The sequence below is a fragment of the Trachemys scripta genome, chromosome 10 (assembly GCF_013100865.1).
Source record: "Trachemys scripta elegans isolate TJP31775 chromosome 10, CAS_Tse_1.0, whole genome shotgun sequence".
In the NCBI taxonomy this organism is placed as follows: Eukaryota; Metazoa; Chordata; order Testudines; family Emydidae; genus Trachemys; species Trachemys scripta.
The window spans coordinates 43,782,145-43,809,364 of NC_048307.1; the positions used below are offsets into that span (position 1 = coordinate 43,782,145).

The 27,220-nt window shown below is 52.2% G+C and overlaps 1 protein-coding gene across 3 annotated transcripts in view; it reads left to right on the forward strand.

Moving 5' to 3' along the window:
• Positions 1–822: 822 nt before the first annotated feature.
• The window catches only part of GRAMD2A (GRAM domain containing 2A), an 81,164-nt gene continuing 54,766 nt past the window's right edge, over positions 823–27,220 (forward strand). For all 3 annotated transcript variants that reach the window (XR_004647367.1, XR_004647368.1, XM_034783288.1), the window contains exon 1: positions 823–887. Coding sequence is in view for 1 of the 3 variants with exons in the window: in XM_034783288.1 (XP_034639179.1) it covers positions 844–887 (44 nt within the window). In the remaining 2 variants the exon portion in view is untranslated. The remainder of the gene's footprint in view (positions 888–27,220) is intronic.

Below are 27,220 nucleotides of genomic sequence, written 5' to 3' on the forward strand. Positions count from 1 at the left end.
TTTGGGGGAGAAGGGCTGGGAAAGGGGAAGGGGGAGGTGCCTCTGTCAGAGGGGGCTGGGAAAGGGGTGGGGGAGATGCCCATGTCAGGGGGGAGAGGCCTCTGCTGGGAAAGGGGAGGGGAGGGTTCTGTGGGGGGGGGGCTATGAGCGGCAAGGAGCAGATGCCCCTGTCGGAGGGGGCTGGGCAAGGGGAGGGGGGACTATGAGAGGCGGGGTGGGAGGATATGCCTGTGTCGGGGGGAAGGAGGGGGCTATGAGGGGCGGAGTGAGAAATGCCCGGGGAGTGGAGAGAGGCCCCGGGGCGGGTGGCTGGGCAAGGGGAGGGGGAGATGCGCGGGGCAGGGAGGGAGGTGCCGGGGGGGGGGGGCGGGGAGGAGAGGCCCCTGTCCGGGGGGGGTGGCTGGAAAAGAGGAGGGAGGAGATGTCTGTCGGGGGAAAGGAGCTGGGAAAGGGGAGGGGGAAGATGCCCTGGGCGGGAGGGGGCTATGAAGGGAAGGTGGAGATGCGCGCGGCAGGGGGGGCTATGAGGGGAGGGAGGAGATGTGCGTGGCAGGGGGGAGGTGACTGTCGGGGGGGAATGGGAAAGGGGAGGGGTAAGATGCCCGGGACGGGGCTCTGAGGTGGGGCAGACGCCCCTGTCTAGGCGGGGGACGCGCCGCCGCCAGGCTCCGCCCCTCACCTGAGCACGGGGAGGTGCTCTGGGGACGAGGCCTGAAGTAGCCAATGGGCGAATGCGGAGGAAGTTGTGCGCTCTGGGGCGGGGCTCCCGGCAGCCAATGAGAGGCCGTTGGGTGGGAATTGGGAGCGAGCTGCCGGCGCTGGGACTGGATCGAGTCGCTGGGGATGACGGCGCCGAGCCGTGGGGAGAGCGCGGGGCCGCCGCCCAGGTACCGGGGCCGGGCAGGGGTCAGACTGGGGTGTGGAGGGGGCCGGACGGGGGCTGGGGGATCAGGCTGTGCAGGAGGATGGTGGGGAGGCCAGGCAGGCGGTACAGACTGGGGAGCACAGCGGGGAGAGGACAGGGGCGCAGGGTGGATGGGTCTGTTAGGGGGGCACAGGGTGGGCCCTGGAGAGGGGAGGGGAAGAGAGAGGGTGGATCGGGTAGGGGCGCAGGCTGAGTCGGGGTGGATGGGGCCGGCGGGGGGCACAGGCTGGGCCCTAGAGAGGGGAGGGGAAGAGAGGGGGTGGATCGGGTAGGGGCGCAGGCTGGGTGGGGGCGGATGGGTCCGGTAGGGTGCGCAGCTGGGCCCTGGGGAGGAGAGAGGGGTGGATCGGGCAGGGGCGCAGGCTGGATGTGATGAGAGGGACGTGGGGAGATAGTATAGCCAGGCCACAGGGAGCAGCATATTTGGGCTGCCGTGTTGTGTGCCAGGGGACTGAAGGGAGGTTCGCTCTAGGTGGTGCCAGCAACGCTTCCTTTGTACTGTGAGACCCCACTTGGCCTCTTCTGGCGCATGTCCCGGGGGGTTGGCTGGCAGGGACCCACGCTTCCATTGATGCTCCTTTTGCAGCAGTGACAGAGACCGGTCTTGTTACTGTGTAGGGAGCCTTCAGCCCAGATGGCATCTGCTGGTTTATGAGGTGGGGGTCTTCAGATGGCAAGGTGGTGTTGGTTGCAGCTGATCTGTAACATGGAGGGACTCTGCCATACCTAGCAGTGCCTGCTGAGTGCGAGTTTGCTCCCTATCATGGCAGAGTCTGTAATTGAGTATCCCCGATCCTCCTGCGTTTGAATCTGCAAGGCCGACCACTCTGTCCACACGCGCGAGAATACTGTGGGTTAACTCAGGATCTGTAGCTGTCATGGCTCATGTGTCACCCAGTTGTTGCTGTGGTGGGACGGGGGCAGGGAAGTGAGGTTACACCCTGCCACTGACTTGCTGTTGCTGTTTGATTTGAGGTTGAGGCGAAGGACCTATTTTCTTGGTCTGCCTTACTAAGCTAATGGCATGAGCCTGTACGCAACCTGCTAGGATCTTATCTTCCTCTCTTTCCTGCTGCTATCCATACAGTAGCTGCTAAATACCCTGTTCATCCAGTGTGAGGTGGTGCTGACCTATGACAGGTGAAGCAGGAGGGAAGAGACTCTTGTGCTAGTTGCAGAAGTGTCTTTCCAAGCCTGACTGAGCACAAGGCTTTTGCAGTTCCATCCTGGGGCTGTACAGGAGGTGAAGAAGGGGGTTCCTCTGCTGCAGCCTCTGGAGATTTCCAATATCTAGAACTGCTCTGGGCTGCACAAGCTGGTTAATCCAGGCTGTATGCAGCTGTAATAGAGCTAAAGGTTGCCTGCAACTAGGAGTTCTCCAAATGCTTTGCCATGGAAATTGCTTGAGGACAGAGCTGTCTATCTGAGAGCTGAGTTGTGTCTCTGGCTGGGGGCCAAACAAGGAATTTTTCTGTTTGAGTTTCAGCCAAGGGTTGCTTGCTGAGGTTCTGGAGGCCCTGTGGAACTGGGATCTAAACCACAAGTCCTAGCTCAATGTCCCTTCTGGCTGGTGAAAATCACTGGGCCGGTGTTGGGACCATTATTGGCACTCGTCAACACCTCCTTTCAGGAGGGAGAGATGCCTGCTTCTCTTAAAGATCCTTCCTCACTGAACCCTTTTGATGGTGCCCAGCTCTCTAACTATTGCTCTGTCCTGAGTCTCCTGTTATTAATGAAGTCAAGGCAGCTTTGTCAGGATCTGGATCCTCAGGTCTCCTAGACTCCAGTCAGTCTGGGGTTTGGAGATGCAGTGATTGATATTTGGGAGTGATTCCCCTCCTGGTGATCCCTTCCTTTAGAGCAGGGGTTGGCAACCTATGGCACGTCTGCCGAAGGCATCACGTGAGCTGATTTTCAGTGGCACTCACACTGCCCGGGTCCTGACCACCGGTCCGGGGGGCTCTGCATTTTAATTTAATTTTAAATGAAGCTTCTTAAATATTTTAAAAACCTTATTTACTTTACATACAACAATAGTTTAGTTATATATTATAGACTTATAGAAAGAGACCTTCTAAAAACGTTAAAATGTATTACTGGCACACAAAACCTTATGTTAGAGTGAATAAATGAAGACTCGGCACACCACTTCTGAAAGGTTGCCGACCCCTGCTTTAGAGCGATTAGCTACCTTCCCTACCTATGGTGACTAATGGTGCAGAGGGAGTCATTGAGTGATTCTTCTCCTTTCTTATTGAGGGACCCCAGAGGTTACTGGGCAATTGCTCCTCTGCCCTAAGGGCTACTTCAGGCTTGGCTTCCTGTGGTTTAATTGTGAGTAGAACATTTTTGGTAAGGGTGGGCCCCTTGACTTTGGAATTCACTTCCCTCTTGGTTCAGTGGCACTCTCTGGGTATGCTGCAAGGCTGGTCTGTTTTGCCAGTTTTTCAAATGCGGGGGAGGTTAGGGTGGGTAAAGGTAGGTTTGAAATGGGGATGATGGCTGCAGCTCCTTGGTAGGGTGGAGAGAGTCCGTCATCTGTTGCTTTTATTTGCAAGATTTCCTGCTGCTTTAATGCAGGTACCCCCTTGAACAGCAGAGTGGGCACAAAATCCAGACATGTTTTGGTGCAGCTGGTTTTGTAAATCCAGAGAGCAAGAAAGGGAATGAGGAGTTTTCCCTTGCCATCTTTAAACAATGCAGATGGTCAGGAGCAATTCCACGCAGGTCTTGGTGCCAGCGTCAAAGCTTGCATCATACAGAAATGAATTCCTGGGAAGGAGGAGGGCAGTCAGTGAGAACTTGTGGTTTCTTCTAACTTCTCCCTACACAGTTCTTGCTTTGTGTGCTGCCGTTGAGCCTTAGTCCTGGAGAGCAGGACTGCGGAAGCCTGTCTCTGCCATGTGCACAGCTCCCCAACTCTGAACAGGGCTGGACACGTTGGCAGATTAGCAGGCAGTGTTCTGCTGCTGACATGTTCAGACTTTTTGTGTGTGAATGTTTCCGGGCTCTGTGTTTTTGATGAGTTTCGTAGGTCTCTTTGTAAACTGGGTTGCGGAGCATATGGTTATACACTGGTAAAGCAGAGGGAAAAGCTGACTTTTATTTAGCTGGGGCAAAAAGTTTTCCCCCACACTTTCTCTTTTCTCCATTTTATTGCATCTCATCAAACATGCTGCTGGGTCATTCACCAGGCTGCTGGCGCTTTCTCCATATGCTAATGAAGCTCCGTACTGTTTCTTGTTGGGAAACGGAGTCGCTGTTTCCCGTAAAGCGAGGCCAGGCCTTCCTTTGAATCTCAGCACTAACAGGATCTGCATTGTTTGTTTTGCTTTATTACATTTCATTCCTTGCTTGTTAGTATGAGCATCTGAATAACGCCCTCTTCCCGCACTGGTGCGTGTTAATTCTTTCAGCAGGCTGAGCACTCTCTTGGATTGAGAATGTTTGTTTGCCTTGGCGTGTTGGGATATATAGGAGACTGGTGCTGCTGCATTGGGCTTGGATTTCTGAGATGCGCTGTGACTGGCTGACTTCACTTCTTCCAAACACGTGGCATCTTTCATAGCTATTTAGACTTCACCTTTTTCAGTGCATTTAGCCCTGCTGCCTGACACTTAGAACATGGCTAGCAGGGAAGATAAGAATCTGGTGTGGCTCCCCCTGGGCGGCTTTATGTCCATGGGGAACATGGGGAAGAGACGGCTTCTTTCTGCATTGTTTGTGTGTCCTTGCTCTTGCTGCTTAGATTGCCAGTATGGACACGTGGCCACTAGGAACCCGCAGCATGCAGGCTACCAAACAGCCAGCAGATGATCATTATTTTTGATTGCTTCTGACCTTCTCGAGACTGCAGTCAGCCAGCTAGAGCTGCTTGACTCCACCAGTCCTTAAGCCAGGGGGTCTGCTGGATTCTTGTGATTTTTAAAGAAACAGGGCTGTGGGCTCAGCCCCTAACCAGAGAGCTATCTCTGAAACACTGGGCTGAACAACTCCCGAGCATTCTCCTGTTCTTGGGATCTCCTTTCCTGAGCCTGTCTTTTTTCCCTAAAATGTAACTTCCTTACCCCAGCTCCAGGCTGAGTGTTCACATCTTGGTGGTAGTCACACAAATGTCTAATCCTTACTATTGGTGACTCTCACATCCCCGCTCCCTGGTGATTGTAGCAGCAATCTGGCTAGACATGGAGCAATGGGCATGTGACAGAGCTTAGACATTTACGTTTTGTTTCCTATTTCTAGGCTGTTATCTGGATGCCTGGGGACACTTATTAAGTAAAGGGTGAGAAAGTAGGGTTGGCATTTTGTTTGGCTGGTGAGTGAGGACACTGTGTGGGAACCCAGACAGGGGACCAAAGGCAAAGGACCTGATTTCAGAATTTAGGTTGCTTTCCTGACTCTGGGTCAGCGTGCTCCGCTGTTGTTTCTTGGGAGAGAAACACAGACACTGCGCTCCTAATTACACTCCTCTTTGGCGCTGCGCCTTAGTCAGTTGGTTAGACTGAAGGCCTGGTGCATCTGAGCACCATGCAACCTGGGCAATCGGGGAGGAGGTTAAAGTGGGGAACTGCATTTGATTGATTTACTCTTGCCCCCATTTGGGTGGGGGGAGAAGGGGGAGCTGTGTTCTGGACGTTGTAGCCCACTTTGGCTTGGTTTTTATGGTGTGGAAGTTGGAATTGGAGGGGGGCTCATTTGAGCAGAGCAAAGACGTGGAGAATTCAGGACAGCGCCTGTGAAGGATATGACGTGAGGTGTGGGAAGAGCTGGTGGCAAATGACAAACTGAGCATGGAAATCGCAGTGGGTGAAACTTGCTCTGCTTGCATGAGCCTGAGTTCACCTGTCCTTCGCTGGGAATCCAGCCACAGCTGCTGCCCGTGGGGTGCTTACATGGAGTTTGAGGGTCAGCAGCTCAGCCCGATCCCAAACCTCATAGGACCGCCCTTCACTGGCCCACTTGGATGCAGTGCAGAAGCTGTGGCAGTTTCGCTCCAGCCATCTTGCCCATAGCCTTCCCCTCTCTTCAGAGGATAAATGTGCAGCCTTTGCCTTGTGCAAACCCTCTGTACTGGAAAACACCTCATCCTCTGCATGATGATCTCCCAGGATCAGCTGCCCTTGTGCTGGGGAGGCTATGTGACCAGGTGTGAGGAATGGGCAGTGTGTGCACGGCTTTCCACAGGAACGGCTCCTGGCAGGCATCACAGTGCAGCGACTGTGAGACTGGCTGGAGCAAAGGCTGATGCACTGTCCCAGCGCGTCAGAGCTGGGAGCGTCCTGACTTCCAGTGGTACCTGGACGACATGGGAACGCTGGCTCAGCTGTTTTTGTGGGACAAGCCATGAGGAAACTGCCTTCCAAACTGTCCCCAAGGGCATCTGCCTCAGAACCACACACCAGTGTGTGTAACACATACAATAAAATCTCCTTTGGGCAGTGGGGGAAGGGAGCCACTTTTGAACCTTCTCCTAGGCTTTTCATGGGGTCCAGAGAACTAGCATCCAAGGTGGCCACAGGCAGCCTGAGACAAATGTCCCAGCTTCACATTGGACCATGCTCTTTCCCAATGTTCACTCTCTTTTCTTCTGCCCAGTCCGTGGGCTTCCCACCTGGGGTGGCCACTTCCTCCTAAGGGCAGGAATCTGTCCCCAGCCTGGCTTTCCACCTGCACTGGCCCCTGGCATCCTCTGTACCTGTTTGCCTGCCCTGATGCTCCCATCATGTGCGAACCTCAGGACTGCCAGTCCCCCTGCAGGTCTAGAGAACGACATGTCTGTTGAAGGATGCCTGGTGCAATCGCCACGGTGATGCCCTGTCTCCATCAGTGTGGGCTGTTTAGCGGCAGGATGGGTCTTTGATCAAGATGTGCCCCAGGAGAGCTAGGAGTTGAGCCTCCTGAACAGCAGTGGGGATAAAGAGCCCCCTAAACCCCCTTTGCTGAGCCCTACTTTAATGAGTGTTTGTGTCGCTGTCGCCTGGGCAGGGACCTCCTGCCTGGGCTCTGGCTCAATGTGGTTTGGATCTCGGGGCAGAGTGTGTGGCCAGTGGTGCAAGCGTTTACGTAGCTGTGAGTTTTCCATCCTCTCCATGCATTCCCACCTCACGTTGATGAGCCTGATAAGAGCTTCCTGTTGTGCACTGTCAGCAGCACTGGGGTCCCTGCAGGAATCAGGTAGTGTGTTGTTCTAGGCCTACCCTTGGGTTACTCCACACGATGTGTGCGTTCTGCCCTGGCTGCAGCGTGTTTTTATGGCGTGTTTCTCTCTAGTCATAAGGAACTAGCTGAAGCAACCTTGGAGCCCTTAGCAATTATCTTTGAGAACTACTGGAAAATGGGAGAGCTCCCAGAAGCTTGGAGAAGGGAATACATGCTGACTTTTTAAAGATGGGTACTAACTTCAATTCCTGGAAAGATACGAGAGCAAATTATCAAACAATCAGTTTGTGAGCACCAGGAGGATAATGGGGTTATAAGGCATATTCAGCATGGATTTGTCAAGAACAAATCATGCCAAAGTAACTGAATTTCCTTCTTTGATAGGATTGCTGACCTACTGGATAGCAGGGAAATAGATGTGATATACCTTGATTTTTTTGGTAAGGCTTTTGACACAGGGTCTGCATGACGTTCTCATAAGCAAACTAGGGAAATGTATGTAGTCTAAATAAAATTTCTATAAGGTCGGTGCACAACTAGTTGAAAGACTATACTCAAAGTGTAGTTATCAATTGTACCTAGAGGGGATGAGCGAAATACTGTCATGATCACTAGTCTGGAGTATGACTAATATAGAGCTAGATCTCAGATATTCATTGTATTCGGTGTTAATACTATGCATGGCAGAATAGGATTTTGATCTTTCTATACTTTGATATCCAGAGAATGTTTATAGATTTTTAAATTTACACTGTTGCACAAATTTCTGGGCTTTAGGCATTTTTTCCCATTTTTATTGATTTTAAATTTTCACAGTTGCTGGAAATGAAGGGGTGGTGAGGCAATAACGATTTAATGTCATTTGAAGCGTTCTCATGGCTGACACACAAATTGTCAACATCCCATGTCAAAATATACAAAGTAAAGAGCCTTCAGTCAAACATTAACAACTTTTCAAGCAGCATTTTTCTTTCTTCGCCTAGCTGTACATTTTGATTATTGAAATAATATTTTCCCATTGGTTTGCGTGTGTATGGGTGAAATTGACATTTACCAATTTAAAAAATCAAATCCTTCCAAGCCTAGTTAACAGTGTGACTAGCCCTGGACTGAACACGGGTGTGGGTGGGGAAGAGAAGAGAAGTATATTTGTGTAAGTTCTTCTGCTGAGGTGGCCACATCCCTGCCCTGGGATGGTAGAAGCCCCGTGTGCAAGCAGGAACTTGACAGGAGAACTGGAATTGGAGTGGGAGCCGACTGACATAAATTCCCTGGCTACTTGCCTGGCATTGGTCAGTCAAGAGCCTCCGGGTAGAATTGGCTGAGCAGACTTGGGGCAGTGATGGTGCTCTGCTTTGGGGGCTGCTGGGCTCTGCACTGACCATGAGAGCTACACACTGATGGGTTCTGAGGTACAAGGCAAACAGCTGTTGCCCTCCTAATCTGGATGATCTTTCAGTTCTTGGGAGATGTGGGGCTTAGTTTAAGCTTCATCCTTCCCTCTTCAGTGTTCTCTGAATATACAGCACTCAGTTCAGACTGGATTTGGGGACTGATGGCATCAGCTGGTGGTAAGCTTAATTCTCAGGTTGCGAAAGCCTTCCTGCATATCTTGTATGCAGTGGTGTTGTAGCCATGTTAGTCCAGGATAAGGAGGAAGACGAGGCAGGTGAGGGAATATCTTTTGTTGGAGCAACATCTGTTGGGGGAGAGAGACAAGCTTTCGAGTCACACAGAGCTCAAGATATTCCCTCACCCCACCCCCCCACTTGTCTTTCTCCATATCGTAAGTATATCCTCTGAGTGTCGTTCCCCCCCCCCCCCCCCCTCCAGTGACCTGGCTTGTCCAAGCAGTGGATAGCTACGTGCAATTGGTTCAGAGATCTGTGCCTCCTCTCTTGGGGGTAATGTGCTTCTGCATGGGGACAGGGAGAATACAGACCCTTAATGCAACTGTCATACTGCAGTGTATTCTACTTGTCCTGCTGGGAAGGGACCGTGACCCTTCTGTGGCGTGGCCTTGTCTTGCTCCATGTCAATTACCACGTGGGATCTAGAGTGGCTCGGCAGATCTTGTGTACAGAAGCAGGGCTCCTCTTTCCGGCAATACCTGGAGTCCCTGGCTGAGTTTGCCCCTGCAAACAGCCAGCTCAGGCCCAGCCTTATGGAATGGTGCCTGTATAAAGGGGGGTGGGGGTGAAGAGGGGATCTGAGGTCCTGCCTCGAATCATATTCGAGGGGAACCCCAGCTGTAAGGGGGTTTTCCTGCCGCCCTGGACATGAGTATTGGGGAGCGAAGGGTTCCTTGTGGGTTTCCCTGACACTGTTTCTGGTGGGTGTGGCACCCTGGATCCTGAAGAGGGGGGGAATGCTGCAGCGCGTGGGCCAGCTGAGTCAGCAGTGTAACTCCAGTAGGGCCAGCCAGGCCTTACACCACGGGGGCATGTGGCCAGGTGTGTTCAGGATTAAAGCAAATTCCTGGCTGCTGCCACTGGCTGTGGTGAGGGAGGAGAGAGCCATGGTGGTGGGTGAGGACAGCTGCCACTGGGCCCTCTGCGCTCCTGCTACCCAGGCACGTGGCCCTCCGCTGAAGGCAGTCTGCGTCTCTCTATCCATGTGTTTGGTGATTGTTACCCCCGTTGGCCAGATCTCCCTGCCAAATCAACTGTCACATGCGACAGGGAGGAGGGGGCTTAAGGCTGAGGGAGCCCAGTGTCTTGCTGGGCGAGTGTCATCTGTGTTACAGTAGTGCCCAGAGGCCCTAAGTGAGAACCGGGCTCCACTGTGGGTACATAGCGAGAGATGGTCCCTGCCCCGGAGAGCTTGCAATCGAAAAAGCCAAGGCAGGCAAAGGGTAGGAGGGGAAACTGAGGCATGGTATGGGGCAGGGACTTCCCCAATGCCACGCAGCAGGTCGGAGGCAGAGCTGGGTCTAGAGCCCCTGGCTGCTGAGCAGTGCCCTCTCACTGGATCATGCTGCCCCTCGAACATGCGCACTAAGAGGAAAGCTCCGTTGCTGGCGAAATGGCAGGGGAATAGTTGTCTCAGCTGCTGCTTGCTGTGAACGTGGCAGCTGCTTTGTTAGACTCTTGTTTGTGGAATTACAAATAATAAACCCAGAGCCAGTCTGGTCTCCTAATGAGAGAGAGACGCCAGGCTGCACTCAGCGGCAGCCGGAGAGGGACCAGTGCACAGAGGGAGGCAGAGCGCAGGGTGCCTGAGAGCAGCTCTGGAGGCTTGCTGTGCTTTTAACAGCAGGATGCAGGTTCTCCCTTTGATCCTGCCCCCTTGGCTGTCAGACGGCTGGCAGGGGACCCCCCTCTCCTGCTTCCATTCCTCTTCCTGATGGACTGTGGAGGCTGGGTGGGGTTGTGGTCCCTGAACTCATGTGCACCAAGAAGTGCTGGCTGCCCCTCTCATCCCCCAACTCTACCTACTGCCGTGGCAAAGACATAAGGAGCATAAGCTAAGTGGCACGTGGGTTGATTCCTGGCCCAGAGGCCCCATAGCTTTAGTGCTGTTTCTCCAGGGCATGTTACTGTCCTGGCAGGATGGATGCAGTAATCACCTGGAAATGACAATTAGTTACTGAAGTGGCCTGGGGCCATAGTGAATTCTTAGCTGCTGCAGAAGTGCTGAAACAGATCTTTGGAAATTTGCAACCCTGCCCCCGAAGGCATAAGTGACTTGGCAATTCATCAGTGTCTCTGCCTCCTGGCAGATGGTGGAAATTCTGGGAAGCTGGTTAACTCAGTCGCTGCCCCTGTGCAGTGCTTTTGGTGTCCACACAGCCCCCTCACCCCCCCGGGTGTCGGAGTCTCCCACTTTATTGCAAGATGTGGCTGAGCAGTTAGAGCAAGAACTGGGAGTGTCTCTCGCTCTCTTTCTTGCTTTGCTCCATCACGGATTTGCTGTGTGGCCTTGGATATGTCATCTCCTGGTTGCGTGTCTTGATTTCCTTACCAGTATGTTGTGGAGGAGGATCTCCAAAACCCCCTGTGGAATTGGGCCGAGGTTACTCAGAGGGGGCTGGGTTACCCTCCCCTGGCACCTGGATTCCCACCGAATTTCAAAGCCAGAAGCTTGTGAGATCCAGAGATGGGGCCTTCCTGGCTCCAGGGCCAAGGCCTTGGAACTTGGCCTTTAGCACCCAGGAAGCTAAGGGACCGCAAACCTGGCCTCTCTTCTGAACTCCATCGCCTCTTTGGCCTGGCACTCCACAGCCACAACACAAAAGCTGAGGAGAAGGGAAGGAGAGAAGGAAACGTTGTGTTTAAAGCCTTAATGGCCCCAGGGAAAGTGAGGAGGGAAATTCTGACCCCTGTCCTCTTGTGAGTTCATAGCTAATTCTTCTGGGAGGTGTCCAGTGATGGCCCCATTGTCTGAATGGAGAGAGATGATAGTGCCCCACTGCTGGGTGGGCTCCTGGGGATGGGGACAAGCTGCATGTAAAGCGCTTGGTGCTCAGGCAGATGGGTATGTCTACGCTGCAAAGAAAACCTTGTGGCGTTGAGTCTCCAAGTCTGGCTCAATTGACTCAGACTCAGGCTGTGGCGATAAAAGTAGACATTCCTGCTTGGGCTGGAGCCTGGGCTCTGAGCCGTGGCTCGGGCGCAAGTGGAAACGTCTACGCTGCTATTTTTAGCCCTGCAGCCCAAGCCCCACAAGCAGGGTTGGAAATTTCCTGGGGAAAAATCCGTATAGGACAAGGTGCTGGTAAATACTGCCTGGAACTTGGTTTAAACCAGGAAACGAGGGAAAATAATTGCATCAGTATTCAGCAATTTTAGCAAGCACAGAATGAATCTTCTCAAACTTTGAACACATCCGTTCAAAACTGAGGAATAGGCTTGGTCTGTCCACTACCTCCGAGTTGCTCCAGAACACTGCATGGCCAGATGGACCTGGGCTGGTGTCTGCAGCTCTGCGTGCTTCAAGCCTCACCTCTGCATGATTGGCCCTTTCGGATATTGAAAACTGAAGTCTGAGTCATGACGTGTGTAATTTCCTAGCCAGGAATAAGCCAGGGTCTGTCTCAGCAGGTCAGGGATCTGCCTTGTGGCACAAGTGAATTCCTGGCACTCCCTCCAGACTTAAAGAATCACTCTGGCCCAATCAGAGGTCTTGGCCCAGAGGTCCTGGGAGGGGCTGCCGGTGATTGGCATTCCCTGCAGTGACTGGTCTCCCCAGATACATTGGCCATGGCTCTGCCAAGGCTGCCTGTGGCCCCACAGACCCAGGGTCACAGACGCAGGAGAGACTCCAGCTTACCGAGGTGTCTTCATGGCAGCCAGTAAGGAGACTCCTTCCTGGCTGAATCCCAGTTGTTGCCTCTTGGTGAGGGCTGCCTCTTGCTTCTAACAGAGTTTTGTTCACAAGCCCACCGGCGGTCGCTCTAGGCAAAGGCAGTACAAGTTGCTGCTTGGGGGGCAGCTGATCGCCTGGGGGTCAGCACCCTAGTTACTGGCCCCTGGGGGTCTTGCACACTGTAAGACCAGCCTGGGCCTGGCTCACACCTCTTGAACTTGTCCAGGAGCTCAAAGGGCCTCATCAGTGAAAGAGTGAGTCAAGCACAGGATCCTGCTGCTGGCCTGCAAGGCCCAGTCTAGCAGCAAGAGCATCTGCTTCTCTGCCTGCTCCCCCTGCACATCACTGACTGCCTGGGGTTTGTTCACCTGCCATGCCCGATGGCAGAGCTCCTCCGGGCTGTGGGTGCTGCCTGTTGATGTGCCCCCCTCTGTAGCCCCAGTCCCCCCGAAGACTGGGATAACTTCCTGAAACCGCCTGGCCTTGCTTTGAGTGACTGGGCTGAGGTGTGCAAAGGTTAACGCAGGCTGCACTCTCCCACCAGATGGAGATTAGGGGCTTGCAGGACATGTTGCTAGTTGAGGATGGCCTGTATTAGAGCAGCACCCAGAGCCCCCGGTCAGGATTGAGACCCTACTGTGCTGGGAAAGGGCTCCACTCCAAGGAGTTTGCAGTCAGTCCTCTCTGTGTTTCGTCCTTCGCTGTGTGCGGCTTCCTGCCTCTTCCCTTCCTCTGGCTGCCTTCAGAGATGGGCTACCTAGCGTTCAGGAATCTGGGCTCTGTGTCCCGTCCCGTCTTTCCCCCCAACCCCCCCCCCCCCCGGCGCGGCCACCATCCCCATCTCTCCCGGCACTTACTGGCTGCTGACGGTGTCCGTGAGCTGCATCCGTGGCTGGGGGAAAGGGTGTTTGGCTGGAGAAGGGAAGTGAGAATGAGGCACCTAGGGGAAGGGTGAAGGCTGCCACATGGGAGAGGGTTAAGACTTGGGCTTCCTCAGTCTGCAGAAGGGACAGATGCAGTACTGAGCTGTACCAAGCAGGCCGAGGGCTGCCCTCTGCTGGCGGTGGTGAGACTTGCTCCCTCTTTCGAGGGCACATCCATTGATTGCTGGCAACGTCTGCAGGTTGAGGTGGAGACACTGTGACTATTCAGCTGCTGCTGGGTTCTCAGCAGTAGCCATAGATGCTTCCTTCCCCTCTTGCTGTCTGGAAGGCTCTGCTCACCACCGTGCTCTGCTATTGGAATGTACTCTGCTCGGGGCGGTCATGTGGTCCGTGCCCGGGCTGCAATTCCGGGTGTTGGCTTTGAGTTGGAAAGCCTTTGAAGGTTTGGATCCTGTGTCTTCCCCTTGCACTTCTGGCTTTTAGGAAACATTTCAATTCTAGTGTGTCTGCTCCAGCTGCAGTCAGTCCACGGAAGGCTGGTTGTGGTCTGTGGAGGTAGCAGCCAAGCTCCTTAAAGCCAGGAGAGGGAAGTACAGGGAGCGCTCTAGCCCATGGGGGAGACAAGTCAGATACAAAACAACTTCCTTTCTTGCGAGAGTGCAAGAGAATGTGAGCTGTTTAGAGAGAGCCAGCCAAGGTTACAAGGCAGTAGACACTGGTGTACAAGGAACACTCCACTTCCAATCCCCAGCTTCCTGATTCCAAGAATGGTTCTTGTGTAACTGGCTCTGCTGCCATCTGAAACTTTTGGGCTAGAGAAAAAACAGTGCATTTAAACTCTGGAGAGCCAGGGCATGTCATTGGCAGTGGCATGTGACTCATCTTACGCCCTGTAAGAGATGCTCCAAAAGAACATGGCTGTATGGGGCAACTAGACAAGAACCATCAATCTGTGGTACCTGTAAACTTGTCTGTGGTGTGTATGATGCTGGGGGGCTCAGCAACTAGAGTGCTTCAGAGATGGCGGGAGGAGGGTGTTAAGTGTCTTTAGTAACAATGATTTAAAAACAAGCCCAGTGTGTTGCTGAAAATGCAGCACTGGCTGCAAGGAGCTTTCCCCAGTTATATTTTTATTGGAGTTGGTGAGAGACGGGACGTAAGATCAAGATTCTAGGTAGCCTCTAAAAGCAGGTACAGATGCAGAGTCCGCCCCAGGGCGCTCCTGCATGTGTGTGGAAGGGCGTATTTGTTAGATGCTAGCGTGATAGAAATGACACACATGCAAGTTGTGCACCCTGAATGAGGGAGTGGGGAGCACCCACTGAGTGCAGCACTGACCTGTTACTGCACCTCACATTCAATTGAAAACCCATTCCCTGCAGGAGTCCCACAAACGACTAGTGTGAAATGCATTGTCTGGCTGGATAAGAAAATCTTCCTTTTTTATCCCCTCTTGAGAAATCCCAGCTTAAAATGTGCTAAACCCCAGTTTGCCTTGTCTGAGGGAGGGAGAAATCCACTTAAAAGCTCCCATCTCCTGCTGCTGCTCACTGGGCATGCGGATTGTTTGGTAGCATCCAACCAGCACTAATAACTAGCTTCCACACTAAGGGCTTGACTGTTTTCCAGAGGTGCTGAGCAACCCCGACTCCCACTGAAAGCCAGAGCAGCTGCAGGTGTAAATCAGGCCATCCGTTCCTGGATTTCTTTTCTTTAACACAAAAATACAGTCAAAATGCTGTAAAGGGCAGGATCTGACCGGATTTCACTACTCTGGGTCCCTCGTGCCCCCTTTGCCTTTGTGTTGGGCCCTGCAGAGTCAGTGCCATGCTGAGCTCCTCCTCTGTCCAGCTTGCCAGGGCACAGGAGTTAGGACTAGGTCAGGCTGCCTGGAGGTGTAAGCCCAGTGCTGTGGGGTCGAATATGTCAGGCTGATGAGGAGGCGAGGCCGGATTTGGCTCAGTCGGCTGCGCTGGTGTGTTGAGCTGTGGGGAATTACAGCTGGCTGGACTGGGTTTATGGTCCCTGCCATCTATAGGCCAGTGTCTGCCTGGTAAACGTGCAGACAGTCAGTGGTTGGAGGTGGAGTTGCACAGAGCAAACACCCTGCATCGCTGGTGCAGTTGGAGAGTGCCAGAAAGGCAGGCTGGAGCTACTGGCCCTGGGAGATCATGAAGGTGGCTGTGAAACAATCGTGTCAGGCAGCTGCCATTCCAGGGAAGGATTACCCATGGCATAGAGCAGACGTCCGACTCCTCTCCATGCCCATGCTTGGCTTGGTTTAGATCCCAGACTTCATCCTTCCCTACCAGCGATCCTGCCTGCCTGCCGCTGAGGGGTAGGTTAGGACAGATGGCTACTGGCCAGCCTTTCCCAGCTCCGTCTTCTCCCACCCTTCCCTCATCGGGAGTTCAGGGCACGGCGTCTAAGTGCAGCTGCTGCAGGGTCGAGGTGGGAGGATTTTGCATATGATGCCCAGCTGCGCAATGGGGCCCGATCCTAATGGGAACCTTGGGTCTTACTGTAACATAACCAGTAATTCTATCCACACAAAATGGTGCATCCTTTCTAATGGCTATTGATTTCTCTTTATAGGGCAAGCTTCTTTGTGTCCTACTAAATCTATTGCAATAGGGTTCCATGTGTTCCCCGAAGCAAAGGGGTTCTGAGCTGGAGACGCTGCGTTTTCCTTCTGCTTTGCTCGTGTGTGAAACGGTCTGTGTTTTTAATCCCTTTTTTTGTACACATTCCTGTCCCAGTGATGACACCCAGAGTGTGAATGTTTCCTTAAACAGTCCTTGCCTCTTGCTCTGCTCTAATAATGCCTAATTATCTTCCAACAATAAATACAAAGTTGAAATGACTTCGGAAGCAGAAAATAATGGTAATAAAAGGACCCTTCCTCCATCCCAGGACATCAGAGTGTTTTGCAAACATGAACCCTCTAACCCACTAACCTCCCCTTTCAAGGTGGAGGTTAGTGCTCACCCTGCTTTTTCAGATGGGGAATTTGGGGCAGGGAGAGGTGCCGGGAATAGATCACGGGAGTCAGAGAGCTTAAGGCCAGAAGGGACTGCCAGAGTGGACAGATGGGGAAGGGGATCTGAGTAATAGCTGGGGCTCTAATCTAATGTAATGATCATTCTGTAAGAATGTGTGCCAGGACTGTTGGTCAAACTCCAAGCAGGTGGTGCGTGTCACTCCACTTGGTGGGCCTGATCCTCCACAGCCCTGCAACTTGTGGCGTCGTTTGCACAAGTATCGGAGTAGAATGGTGACGTAAATGACTATACAGGATGGAAGGCAAGGAAGAATCCCATCCTGAATGTCATCTAGTGCTGGGCATGTGGGCTGCCAACCTCCGTCCAGCTGCTCCCCCTCACAAAGGGAATCCTTTTAGAATTCAGCTAACTTCCCTCTTAAGCACAAGTGCTGGAGTGTGACTCCCATCAGCTGTTCTTCCTTAAACAGTGAGCCATTGAACCTCTTAACCTCGCCTGTTGATGTTGTTTGTTTCAGTAGCTTTATGGCTTTTGTGCTATTACCAGTCTTGCCTCACAAGGAATCAAGATACTTTTAAAATGCTGTATATTTTTGATGCAGAGAAAAGCAGTTTTAATTAGCGGTCCTGGCTGAGAACTTGAAGAATAATTGTAGTGGTTTAATATTGCAGCCAGTTGACCCAAAATGTTCTCTGTCTGTCTGACCAGGAAGCTGCTCTCTTCCTCCTTTCTCCCCCCCACCCCCACCCCGTGTCCTCACAGCAGTATTATGTACAGGGAGATTTTCTCACTGAGCTGTCCTGATAAGGCATGTCATTGAAATGATCAATTCATAAGGAGCCTCCATAGAGCTGAGTGAGGGTGAAGTTGGCCATCCAGCTGCTGTGGGATTGTAAGTTGGCTTCTGTTCTGTTGCAGTGTTGGCTTGGTGATCTTCAAGAAGAACTTGAGTGGTTAGCGTTTAAACAATAAAGCAAACCTCTTGTTGGCTAAACTAGAGCTATAGGTGGCTAGGAGCTGGCTTCACGGTAACTTTTTAAGACTGTCCAACCAACCTAAACATCTGTCAGGGCTTGTCTGGGTTTACTTGGTCCTGCCTCAGTCCAGAGGGCTGGAGTAAATGACCTCCCAAGGTCCCTTCCAGCCCCACATTTCTACAATTACTTGACTCTGGACTTTCCAGTGTTACCCCTTTCCAGGAGGGTTGGTGGAAGGAGGCTCAAATGTGCTTTTTTTAGTTCTGCTGAAAGACCAACTTCCATGGAAGCTACTCCAGCTACTTCCTTGCTGTTCAGTTTTGTACATGTCAAGTGTGCATTCAGACTAGCAAAACTGGGGTGGGGGAGTCAGACAACTTTTTAGTGCAGCGGCACGAATAGGTGAGGTATTTGGATACTAAAAGCCTCATCTGCCTTAGGGTTACAGCTGTGCCAGGGGTCTCTGTTACAATGTGGCTGTCTCTGGCCTGGCTACCACACAGTTGCATTTTGTAATGTAGACGAGACCTTACTCATATTCTATGACCCAGGCAAAGCCTTGGGCATGTCTAAGACAGGACCAAGGTTTAGGGACACCACTAAAACCTGGTTAGATCTAGCATTGGTCAAACACTGATGACTTCTTTCATGACACTTTTTGTCAATCTTGAAAATTTGAAAAATGTATCCCAGCTTTATTTAGGTCATGTCTATGCTGTCGTAATCATCCCTAGCTCTTCTCTAGTGCTTTTCATCAGTATGGCTCAAAGCACTGTTACAAGTGGATCGGGGAGATCCACTTTTGTTAGTGAGACTTCTGACGCTATTGGGGAAAATGCAGATTGTCACTCATGCACCTGTAAAAGGCTTGATTCAGGACACTGGTGTTGGGTGTGCATGCAGGGCGTAGTTTAAAAGGATTTTGATTTTTTTGGACTTATTTCGGAGTGTTCTGTTTTCTGACAGTGCCCCTCTTTGGGCCAAGTCAGGCCCAGACATGTGTGGGTTTGCAGATCCTTTAATGATCTGCACTGCTCCCCTGTTGGGGATGTCTTTCCTCAGGGAGCCTGAGAACCACAAGAACAAACTGGAGTATGTTAACACTTCTCTGAGCAGGGGGCTGCAGCTAATAGGGTTTCTGGAAGAAGTCTGCGAGAGGATTTCAGGCATGGGGGGGCTGTGTGGAATGCCAGAGCTGCTGGGGAGCAGGGAAGGGACGGTTTGCTCCAGGCCCCTTGTTTCAGAGGGCTCCCAAATTGAGTGGGGTTGCAACCTGGTGCATGGGGACGCAGTGCCATGCAGATTTGGCCTGACTGCTGCTCTGTCATGATGGAGAGCGGCTGGGCCAAACCTGAGTAGTACTGTGACCCCATGCACCAGGTCACCATGCCTGGAGTGGGGAGCCAGGCCCTGTCCCATGGGACAGGAGCCGCCACTGTGGGGTGAGTGCAGTGCAGGGTCACTCTCCAGTCCTCCCCCACTCCCCCTGCCAGCCTCCCCTCAGGGTAAAATTTTTGGAAGCATGGGGGGCCTCCATTTCAGATTTTGCCCTAGGCCTCCAAAAACTCTGCACAGCTCTGTGGAAGGCAGCCAGCAGCAGAGTGAGAGCAGGACACACCGGGCCATTGGGTGACCTGGCTTGTGGGATTGGAACGCGAAGAGATGTAGCAGGGAGTCAGTTTGCAAGGCCTCAAAGGAGGGACAGGAGAAGGCGCTCACGTGTGAGACAGCAGGAGAGCGTAAGGGGCAGCCAACACCACAGAGAGACTCAAAAAAGCTAATAGGTTTTAGTGGAAGAAAGATGAACCCAGCAGGCTGCTTATGCCTTAGTAGGGGTATTTCTCCTAGTTGCTGGATCTTTGGCCTGCTTCTGCTGCTTCCCACCTGCAGCAGCATCCTGGTCGCAGTCCGTGAGATCCTTGTGTCTGCCCTAGTTTGTAATGGATCAGGCTCATTGAGGAGAATAGGTGCCTGTCTGGACACGCGAGATGGCTTAGACGAGTGCAGACAGTACATCAGAAGAGAAACAGCCACCGAGCGATCTGAAATAACCGGGCAGCCCAAAGAAAAGACGCAATTTCCCTGTATTGTAATGACATTGTAGAGAGGATTAGGGCTTCGAGTTAGAGGGGAGTGGAGGAGGGGAGGAAGCAAGAATGAGCCTGTTCCTGAGTGAATGCCAGAGGGGATGGAGGATGAGGTCTGAGGACTGTGTGTGGGCGAATGGCTTAACGTTAAGTCTTCCGGGCAGTGGCTGCGGTGGCTTGCTCAAAGATGTGCAGGCATGTAGCACTTTCCCTTGTCCCCTTCTGCTCTGTTGTGGGGCAGATGAGCCTTTGATCTACACAGGGCCCCTGCGCCCAAGCAGGATTCTTGCAGACTCTGGGGCTGTTCGTGTGATCGGCGCAGAGGCACTGGAGGAGACAGGTCTAGGTAAGGGGTCATCCAGAGAAGGGGCAGAGAGAGCTCCCGCCACCATCTCTCCTTTCTTGAGCAAGGAGAGGGGGTGATCATTTCAGGTAGTTTCTGGGTGCCTCAGACTTGGTAGTGTCCCTGTGTCAGTGGTGTAAGTTTCCCTCTCTCTGAGCTGGTCTAGCTGGAGATCCTACTGTAGGCAGCTCAGCCCTGTGATGCTTGTGTGCATGTCTTTCTGTAGCAGCGTCGGGAACAAACCCGTACACCAGCTTTCCTGGTACATCCGATCAGAAACTAACGCCAAGCTTCTTCTATGAAACGCCTCTTGGGAGCAACTCTGTACTCTGCAAAATCCGCCCTGCCAGAGGCAGCAGCATTGTGGCTTCAGCGCTTAAAGGGTCATGTGGTGGTGGGAGGATGGGACGGTCTCTATGGTCTCCAGTCTGGCGCATCCATGGCACTGTAACCATTCAGGACCAGTGGTGGCACAAGCCATCAGCTTGTCTCTGAGATATGCCACAGCAATGCTTTGGCTTCTCTTTGGGTTGGAAGGCCTGTTTCTCGCTGAGACATCTGACTGTTCTAACCACCAGGAATCCATGCTGCTCAAGGACTCTGCAGCTTGTAGGCTTGTTGCCTTGAGTTGTGCTTGCATTGGGTTATTGCCCCCGGTCCAGTGAGTTGCCTGTCTTAGTCCTGATCCTACACACTGGGACTGAAAGAATCTTGCCAACCGGTGACACCAACGTTATTACTTTGGCCAAATTGGGGGTTCCCCAGCAATTGGATTTTGCACAGGCTGCAAACCACTGAAGTGTAGGCAGAGCTGCTCAGCCACACACCCACCCTGTTCCTTTGAATCACTATCTTCCGTGTCTCCCAGACTGTGGACCAGGACAGCTGGAGGGACCTAGGTTTGAAAACATCCTTTCATCTTGAGCTGAGTTTAGCCGAGCACATGGTTAAATCATTCTACATTGATTGCAAGCTCAGAAGTTAACTGTAACCCTGTGGGGCTTTGTAACTCCTTTTCTACTGCACATCTCGCTGAGCTGTTTGATTCCAGGATTCTGGGTTCCAGTCGGCCTCTGCTTGCCAGTGTCATGGGGGATGTTTGCTGCGAAGACAGGCCGTTGCATTTACTGGCTTCACTAGCCATTCTTGCTACTCAGTTTTTGCAGGGCAGGAGGCCATTTGCTTTGCAAATGCAGTGAGTGTTTGTTGAGGGGGTTGTGTGGACTTCTAATCCATCCCAAACCACGTGTTGGTGGAATAGAGTTGAAAGTGTTTGTTTTTCTGTTGTCTGGGATTAGCAAGTGGTTTATTTTTCTGTTTCAGTTTGCTTCCTGAAACGCCAGTCAGCTGGCTGCCTTGATTTCTCACCTAGCACAGAGCTATGCTGCTTTGCTTTGTGGCAACAAGCTGAGGTCTCTCAGATGTAGGGTGACCAGACGTCCCGATTTTATCGGGACTGTCCCGATATTTGCTTGTTTGTCCCGTGTCCTGACCGATGTTCGGTCAGGATGCGGGACAAACAAGCAATTTTGCCCTCCGCTCCCACGCACAGGTGGAGCCCGGAGGGGCTCGTGCCCACCCACCGCCCTGACTCCGCCCCTCCTCCCCATTGGATCACTCCCCAAATCCCCGCCCCGCCCCCTCACTGCCCCATTGGATCCCTCCCCAAATCCGCACCTCTTCCCCAAGCACGCCATTCCTCCTCCCTCCCAGGCTTGCGCCGATCAGCTGTATGTCGGTGCAAGCACTGGAGGGAGGCCGGGGGGACCCAGGGGAGTTCAGGGTGAGTGAGTCCGGCCTAGCCCCAAGCGCAGGCAGGAGGGCAGGGCAGTACCTGCAGGGGCAGCCCCGGGTCCGGCCTGGGGAACCAGCTCCCTGTACGCGCCCATGGGTGGGGGTGGGAGGGTAGCAGCTGCCCGCGCGGGGACTCCAACGGGGCTTCACCTCCTGCTACGTGAAGGCAGCGGCAGCCCCGTTTGTTCCCCTGCAGGACCTGAGCAGGACTGGGGGGCTGGGGCCTGCTGCCCCCACTCTGGGGCCGCCTATGGGATTGCACCAGCTGGGCACCTTCCCCTACAGGGGGAGGTGGAGACAAGGCAAGCTGGCGGGGGCGCGGGCACCGCTCTGGCGGCTTTTTTTTCTTTCCCCCCCCGCGCTCCCCCCTCCCTCCCTCCCCCCCCCCCCCCCCGTCCCGTCCCGATACTTCAGTTTTGTTATCTGGTCACCCTACTCAGATGCAAGAAAAAAACTTTGTAGGAGTTTGCAGGCAAAGTGTGAGAGGCTTCTAAGTGAAGCAGAAGAAGCTTTCATGCAACTCTTCTCTGTCTGCATTCCTGCTGTGAAGCTTGGGCTCTCCAGTTCTCATGGCCGTGTCTAAGGCCTTGGCTACCCTCGGGACTTCCCAGCACTGCTGTGGCAGCACTGTGAAGCGCGAGTGTAGTCACGCCGCCAGCACTCCACCTTTCCGAGGGGAATAGCTTGCAGTGTTGCGAGCGAGCGTGCAGTGCTGCAGGCTCTGATTACACTGGCGCTTTACAGCTCTGTACTCGTTGCGCTCAGGGGGAAGCGTTTTCACATCCCTGAGCGCAGCAAGTTGCAGTGCTGTACAGCGCCAGTGTAGCCAAGGCCTAAAGTCCTTAAACTAGTGCAGGGGTGGCCAACCTGAGAAGGAGCCAGAATTTGCCAATGTACATTGCCAAAGAGCCACGTATTACATTAGCAGCCCCCCTTCAGGTCCCCCACCCTGCTCCCAGCACCTCCCACCCCCAGGCACATTGGAAAGTTGGCACCAGTAGCTCCAGCCCCGGAGTCGGTGCCTATACAAGGAGCCGCATACTAACTTCTGAAGAGCTGCATGTGGCTCCGGAGCCACAGGTTGGCCACCCCTGAACTACTGCATTGATTTAATTCTTTCTTTTCCTGCCAACAAATTCTACCTGACCTTAAAGGTAAGTGGCCTTCTTTTAAAGGCAAGGTTAGCAATTTGAAAACATCTGCATGGAAATGAGAAACATTCATGGGATTTGTTTTGCTTCCTGGATGCTCGGATAAAATCAGAACTTCTTGTGTGTGAACTCTCTTCCCTAGAGAGAGACTCTTACATGCTCGTTACCCAGGGGCTCAAGGGGCTTGTTCTAAGAATGGGAGTCATCTGATTTGTGCTAGACATGGTTCCTGGTTTCTTTTATGTATTGAATGGCAGAGTAAAAGTGTGTGTGTATGTGCCCATCCCCTCCCTCATCCGCCACGTACATTAAAGTCACCCCTGAGACCTCACCTGGGGAATGCAAATCTGCCATGCGAATTGCTGGAAAATCCAACTGTGCTCCCCTGACCTGGAGCTAAGTGCAGGCTTGGCAGCCGAAGAACACAGGCCTGATCAGCTCGGATGAGAAATGGGGTTTTGCATGGGAACACAGGCATTGCGGGTAGAGTGTGGCAAATGGCCCCCCGCCTATCTCTGCCCCGCCTTGCAGGAGCTGTGCGGACCCCTCTATCCTGCAAACATGGCTGGCCCTTACCCTCTGAGGTGCAACCATCTTTAATGTTTGTTTTTAAAAAAAAAAAAAACCTAGCCAGGGTTGCTGTGGTGCTGCAGAACTTGCAGTTCCCCACTGCTGCAGCTTCTCTGGGCCTAGACCATAGTCTTAAATCAATTCATCCTACACCCCAGCTCCCTCCTCCTGGGTACATGTGCCCCACCTGCCTGTGGGCCCAGCCGAAGACTCACCTTTCTAGCACTAGTCCCTGACCTTGTGTGACCCCTTGAACTGTGCTAGGTGGACAGGACTTGCTAAACCTTGAAAAGGCTTGGAGTCCTGCGTGCCCAAGCACTGCTCTGTGCTGAGCAAGGTCCCTTCGGTTTCGACCCCACTAGGGGCGTATTCCACCAAGCCGCGAGTCCGCTCAGTTTCCCTGGATAGCAGCTACTAGACTTGCATGGAAGGGAGAGAGCTTTGGCGCTGCTATCTGCATCTGTGTGCTGCTCTGAGTTACGCCCTCCTGGGAGGCTGAAGGCTTCCCGTAAAGCTCCGGATGGGTGTTGGAGGAGGGAGTTTGTGGTCTGAGCCAGAGCCAGAGGAGGCAATCTTAGGGTCTGTCTTCAGAGCAGGGATAGCTTGGCAGGTTAGCCTAGCCCAGCATCTGCAGAGCCTTGCCCAAGTGACTGTGTCCCCCAGTGCTATGCTTGCCTGTGGACTTCTGGGGGCATAGCCCATAGTTCTTTGTGCTGCAGCGAACTGAACCGCTCTGTGGTTCTTTCCCATTGAATTGTGGGAGAACTCGTCCATCCTTATGGGTATGTGCCGGGGGTGGGGCGGGAATTGTGGGAGGCATTGGAGCACTATCAGCACTTGGGTAGCTTAGCCTGCATCCTCACAGTGAATTGGGTGGATTACCAGCCCGAGTTAAAGCAGCACCTGATCTCTAACCCATCACTGGCCAGGACAGATAACCCAGGGTGAAAGTGTAACCTATGCACCTTCTGGATGTGGTGTTCTGTCCCATCTAGTGGCACCGAGACTACTTGGGGAGAGAGAGAGAAAATAAGTCTGCTCTACAGCCTTAGCTAACAGCCAGTTGGCTTTTAGCTTGTGCGGTAGAGGCTCATTCACTAAGCTCCAGAAGTCCCAGTTCCATCCTGCCCACCAACGACCGGGGTCTGTCGGCATTACAAAAGCACCACTAACCTCAGGTGAGAGGGTTTCATGGGTGGATAGGAGGGTGATTGGGTGTAAGACCGTGGCTAACTCTGCAGGGTAAGACCTACCCTAAGAAGCTACTGATCTCAGGCTCTTGTGACTGAGTAATCGGTCTGACTCCATTTTCTTCTGCACTCAGTCCTTGTAACTTTCCTTATTTAAAATCCCTAGGGGCTGGATTCTTTCAACCAACTCTCTGGAAACTCTTTCCCTTCCCCGAGTTGGCAGGATGTAGTTATTTTAAGGCTGACAGTGTTACAGAGCCCGAGCCGTTTCCTCATGTGCTCGACCCACGCCAGTTACTTCCTTTCAGTTACAATGTGTGGGTGAATGTAGTGCTGGTGAAGGGCCCTGCAGACTAGAGGTGGTTGTGTATGCCCGGAACAGGCGTGTCACAGCCATGTTCCTCTAGCGACATGCCATGCCCCTGCCCTAGAGGGACCATGTGGAGGAGGGACCGAGAAATTCAGTCTGGTGGCTTGCTCTGTGTCTCTCCAAGCAGCCAATTAGTGCCAGTTGCAACGTGGGCAGCTGTTTGATAGGAAGCATCCCAAAGTGCTGTTGACTGTATGTGGCGAAAGCTGTTTGCATTCATTACACATTTGAACTGTTTGTTTTTCTGTAGACCTTTTATTCTGTTTCAGTCCTTTGTTTGCTAGCAGAGCTATGTGATCTCAGCTGGCCGCCTTCTATAGAGCCTCCAGCAGAACTGCTCAGGCTATTGTATACCTTGCTAACTCAGAGTGCCTTCATGCCATCCAGCTGGCTAATGTGTAACTGCAAATGACAAGGCAGAAAGGATCTCTGTGGAGTTACCTGTTTGCTCCTTGCCAAACAGAAGTGGTTGTCTCCCCCTGCAGTAAAAGTTTCCAGTCTGTGGCAGTGGCTCCTCTGAGGTTTTCTGGTTGTTTTCCTTTGTCGTGATAGTAAGTGTGATGTTCCCCTGGTGTTATCTGGACCGGTGATCTGCTAAGTCGCTCCAATCCTCGACTCTGGGAGCCAGCCTTACCCTGCTCCGCTCTGAGAACCCCCACTCCCAGGCTGTTCACGCACAGCCTCTGGCATGTAAGCTGTTCCCAGCACATGATTGAGCACTTTTGGCCAACCGCAGCTTGGATTGTGCAACCAAATGACACTAGCCAATATCTCCAGTCCCAGACACAACCCTAGGAATCTCCATCTTGCAGTGTCCAGTTATGCCCTCTGGATGCTGCAAGCTTATGAGTTCGACAATTTAACAAAGAAATTAATATGTAACAGGCTTGTCATCCCAAGGGGAGTCTCTGACATGCTTCAAACCAAACACATTGCTTCAGGTAGAACAAACAAACAAATGTATTAACTACAAAAGATAGATTTTTTTTTTAAAGTGATTATAAGTCAAAGCACAAGAAGTCAGATTTGGTCAAATGAAATAAAAGCAAAATGCATTCTCAGCTGAACTTAACACTTTCAGTGCCCTTACAAACTTAGATGCTTCTCACCACAGGCTGGCTGGCTGCTCTTCAGCCAGGCTCTCCCCTTTGATCAGTGCTTCAGTCACTTGATGGTGGTGTCTGTAGATGGAGGTGGAAGAGAAGCGAGGAAGAGCATGGCAAACATCTCTCCCATTTACCATGTTCTTTCTTCCCTCTTGGCTTTGCCCGCCCCTCCCCTGTCAGGGTCAGGTGAGAATTACCTCATCGTAGTCCCAAACTGACCAAGGGAAAGGGGTGACTCACTTGAGAGTCCAACAGATCCTTTGATGCTGCCTAGGCCAGAGTCCTTTGTTCCTGTGAGGCTGGGCTGGGTTTGTCCCATACATGTCCCGATGAAGTGTGAACTGTTCCCGGAGAGTTTTGCCTGGGCTTGTTTTAAACCATGAGGACACATTTTCAGCCTCATAACTATATACATGAAATTACAACCTATAACATTACTATAACAACAATGCTCAGTGCATCATGAACCTTCCGAAGACACCCGACATGACAAACTTTGCTTTGGATACCACACAACCATATTATAAGGATGAACGTAGGGGTGGAGGGTGTTCCCCCTAGATACAGAGTATCACAGTAAGGTCTTGTAGACACACTGGCTGAAATTCTGTAAGCAGCCACCTTTTAAAATGCAAATTTTTTAATTGGCTATTTGATGGTGGTAATCATTGTAAAGTCTATCGCCTCTTATGTCAATGGAGTTAGCCTCAGAATGCACCTGGGAGGTGCAGGCCCTTACCTCATTTTACAAATGCGGGAATTGAGGCACAGAGATTAAGTGACTTGCCCAAGGACACTTACAAATTCTGTGGAAGAGCCAGGAACAGAACCCAGATCCAGTATTGCCAACCCCAGGCATTCAAAAATCATGAATTGGGCCCTGAAAATAATGAAATTGACTTAAACATCGATATTTGTGAAAACAATACATTTGAGGTTCTTTTCCTTTGCCTTTTGAATCTTTAGGGTCATGTTGTCAAACTTTCCTTAGCAACCTCAGGACTCCAGGAGCAGGAGCTTCACGAAAAATGCCAAATGTTGCAAGACTTGGGATAAAAATCACAAGAGTTGGCAAAGTTGCTGTGATTCCCAGTCCACTGCTATAACTACAAGACCATCTTTCCTTTGTAGCTAGCATACTGTGGACTGTGCTGGAGACAAGCCCTGGCCTCTGTCTTCTGTAGTCCGTTAAAATGACTAACACCCACTTTCAAATTGCATATGCAAACACGCAAGCCCTTTGGGGAGAGTAATTATCATGATTGGGTGCACAGTCATTGTAACTTTGCATATCATTAACCTACTAGAGATCTGACTGGTCATTTGCAATTATCATGATTGTGTGTGGTGATGTT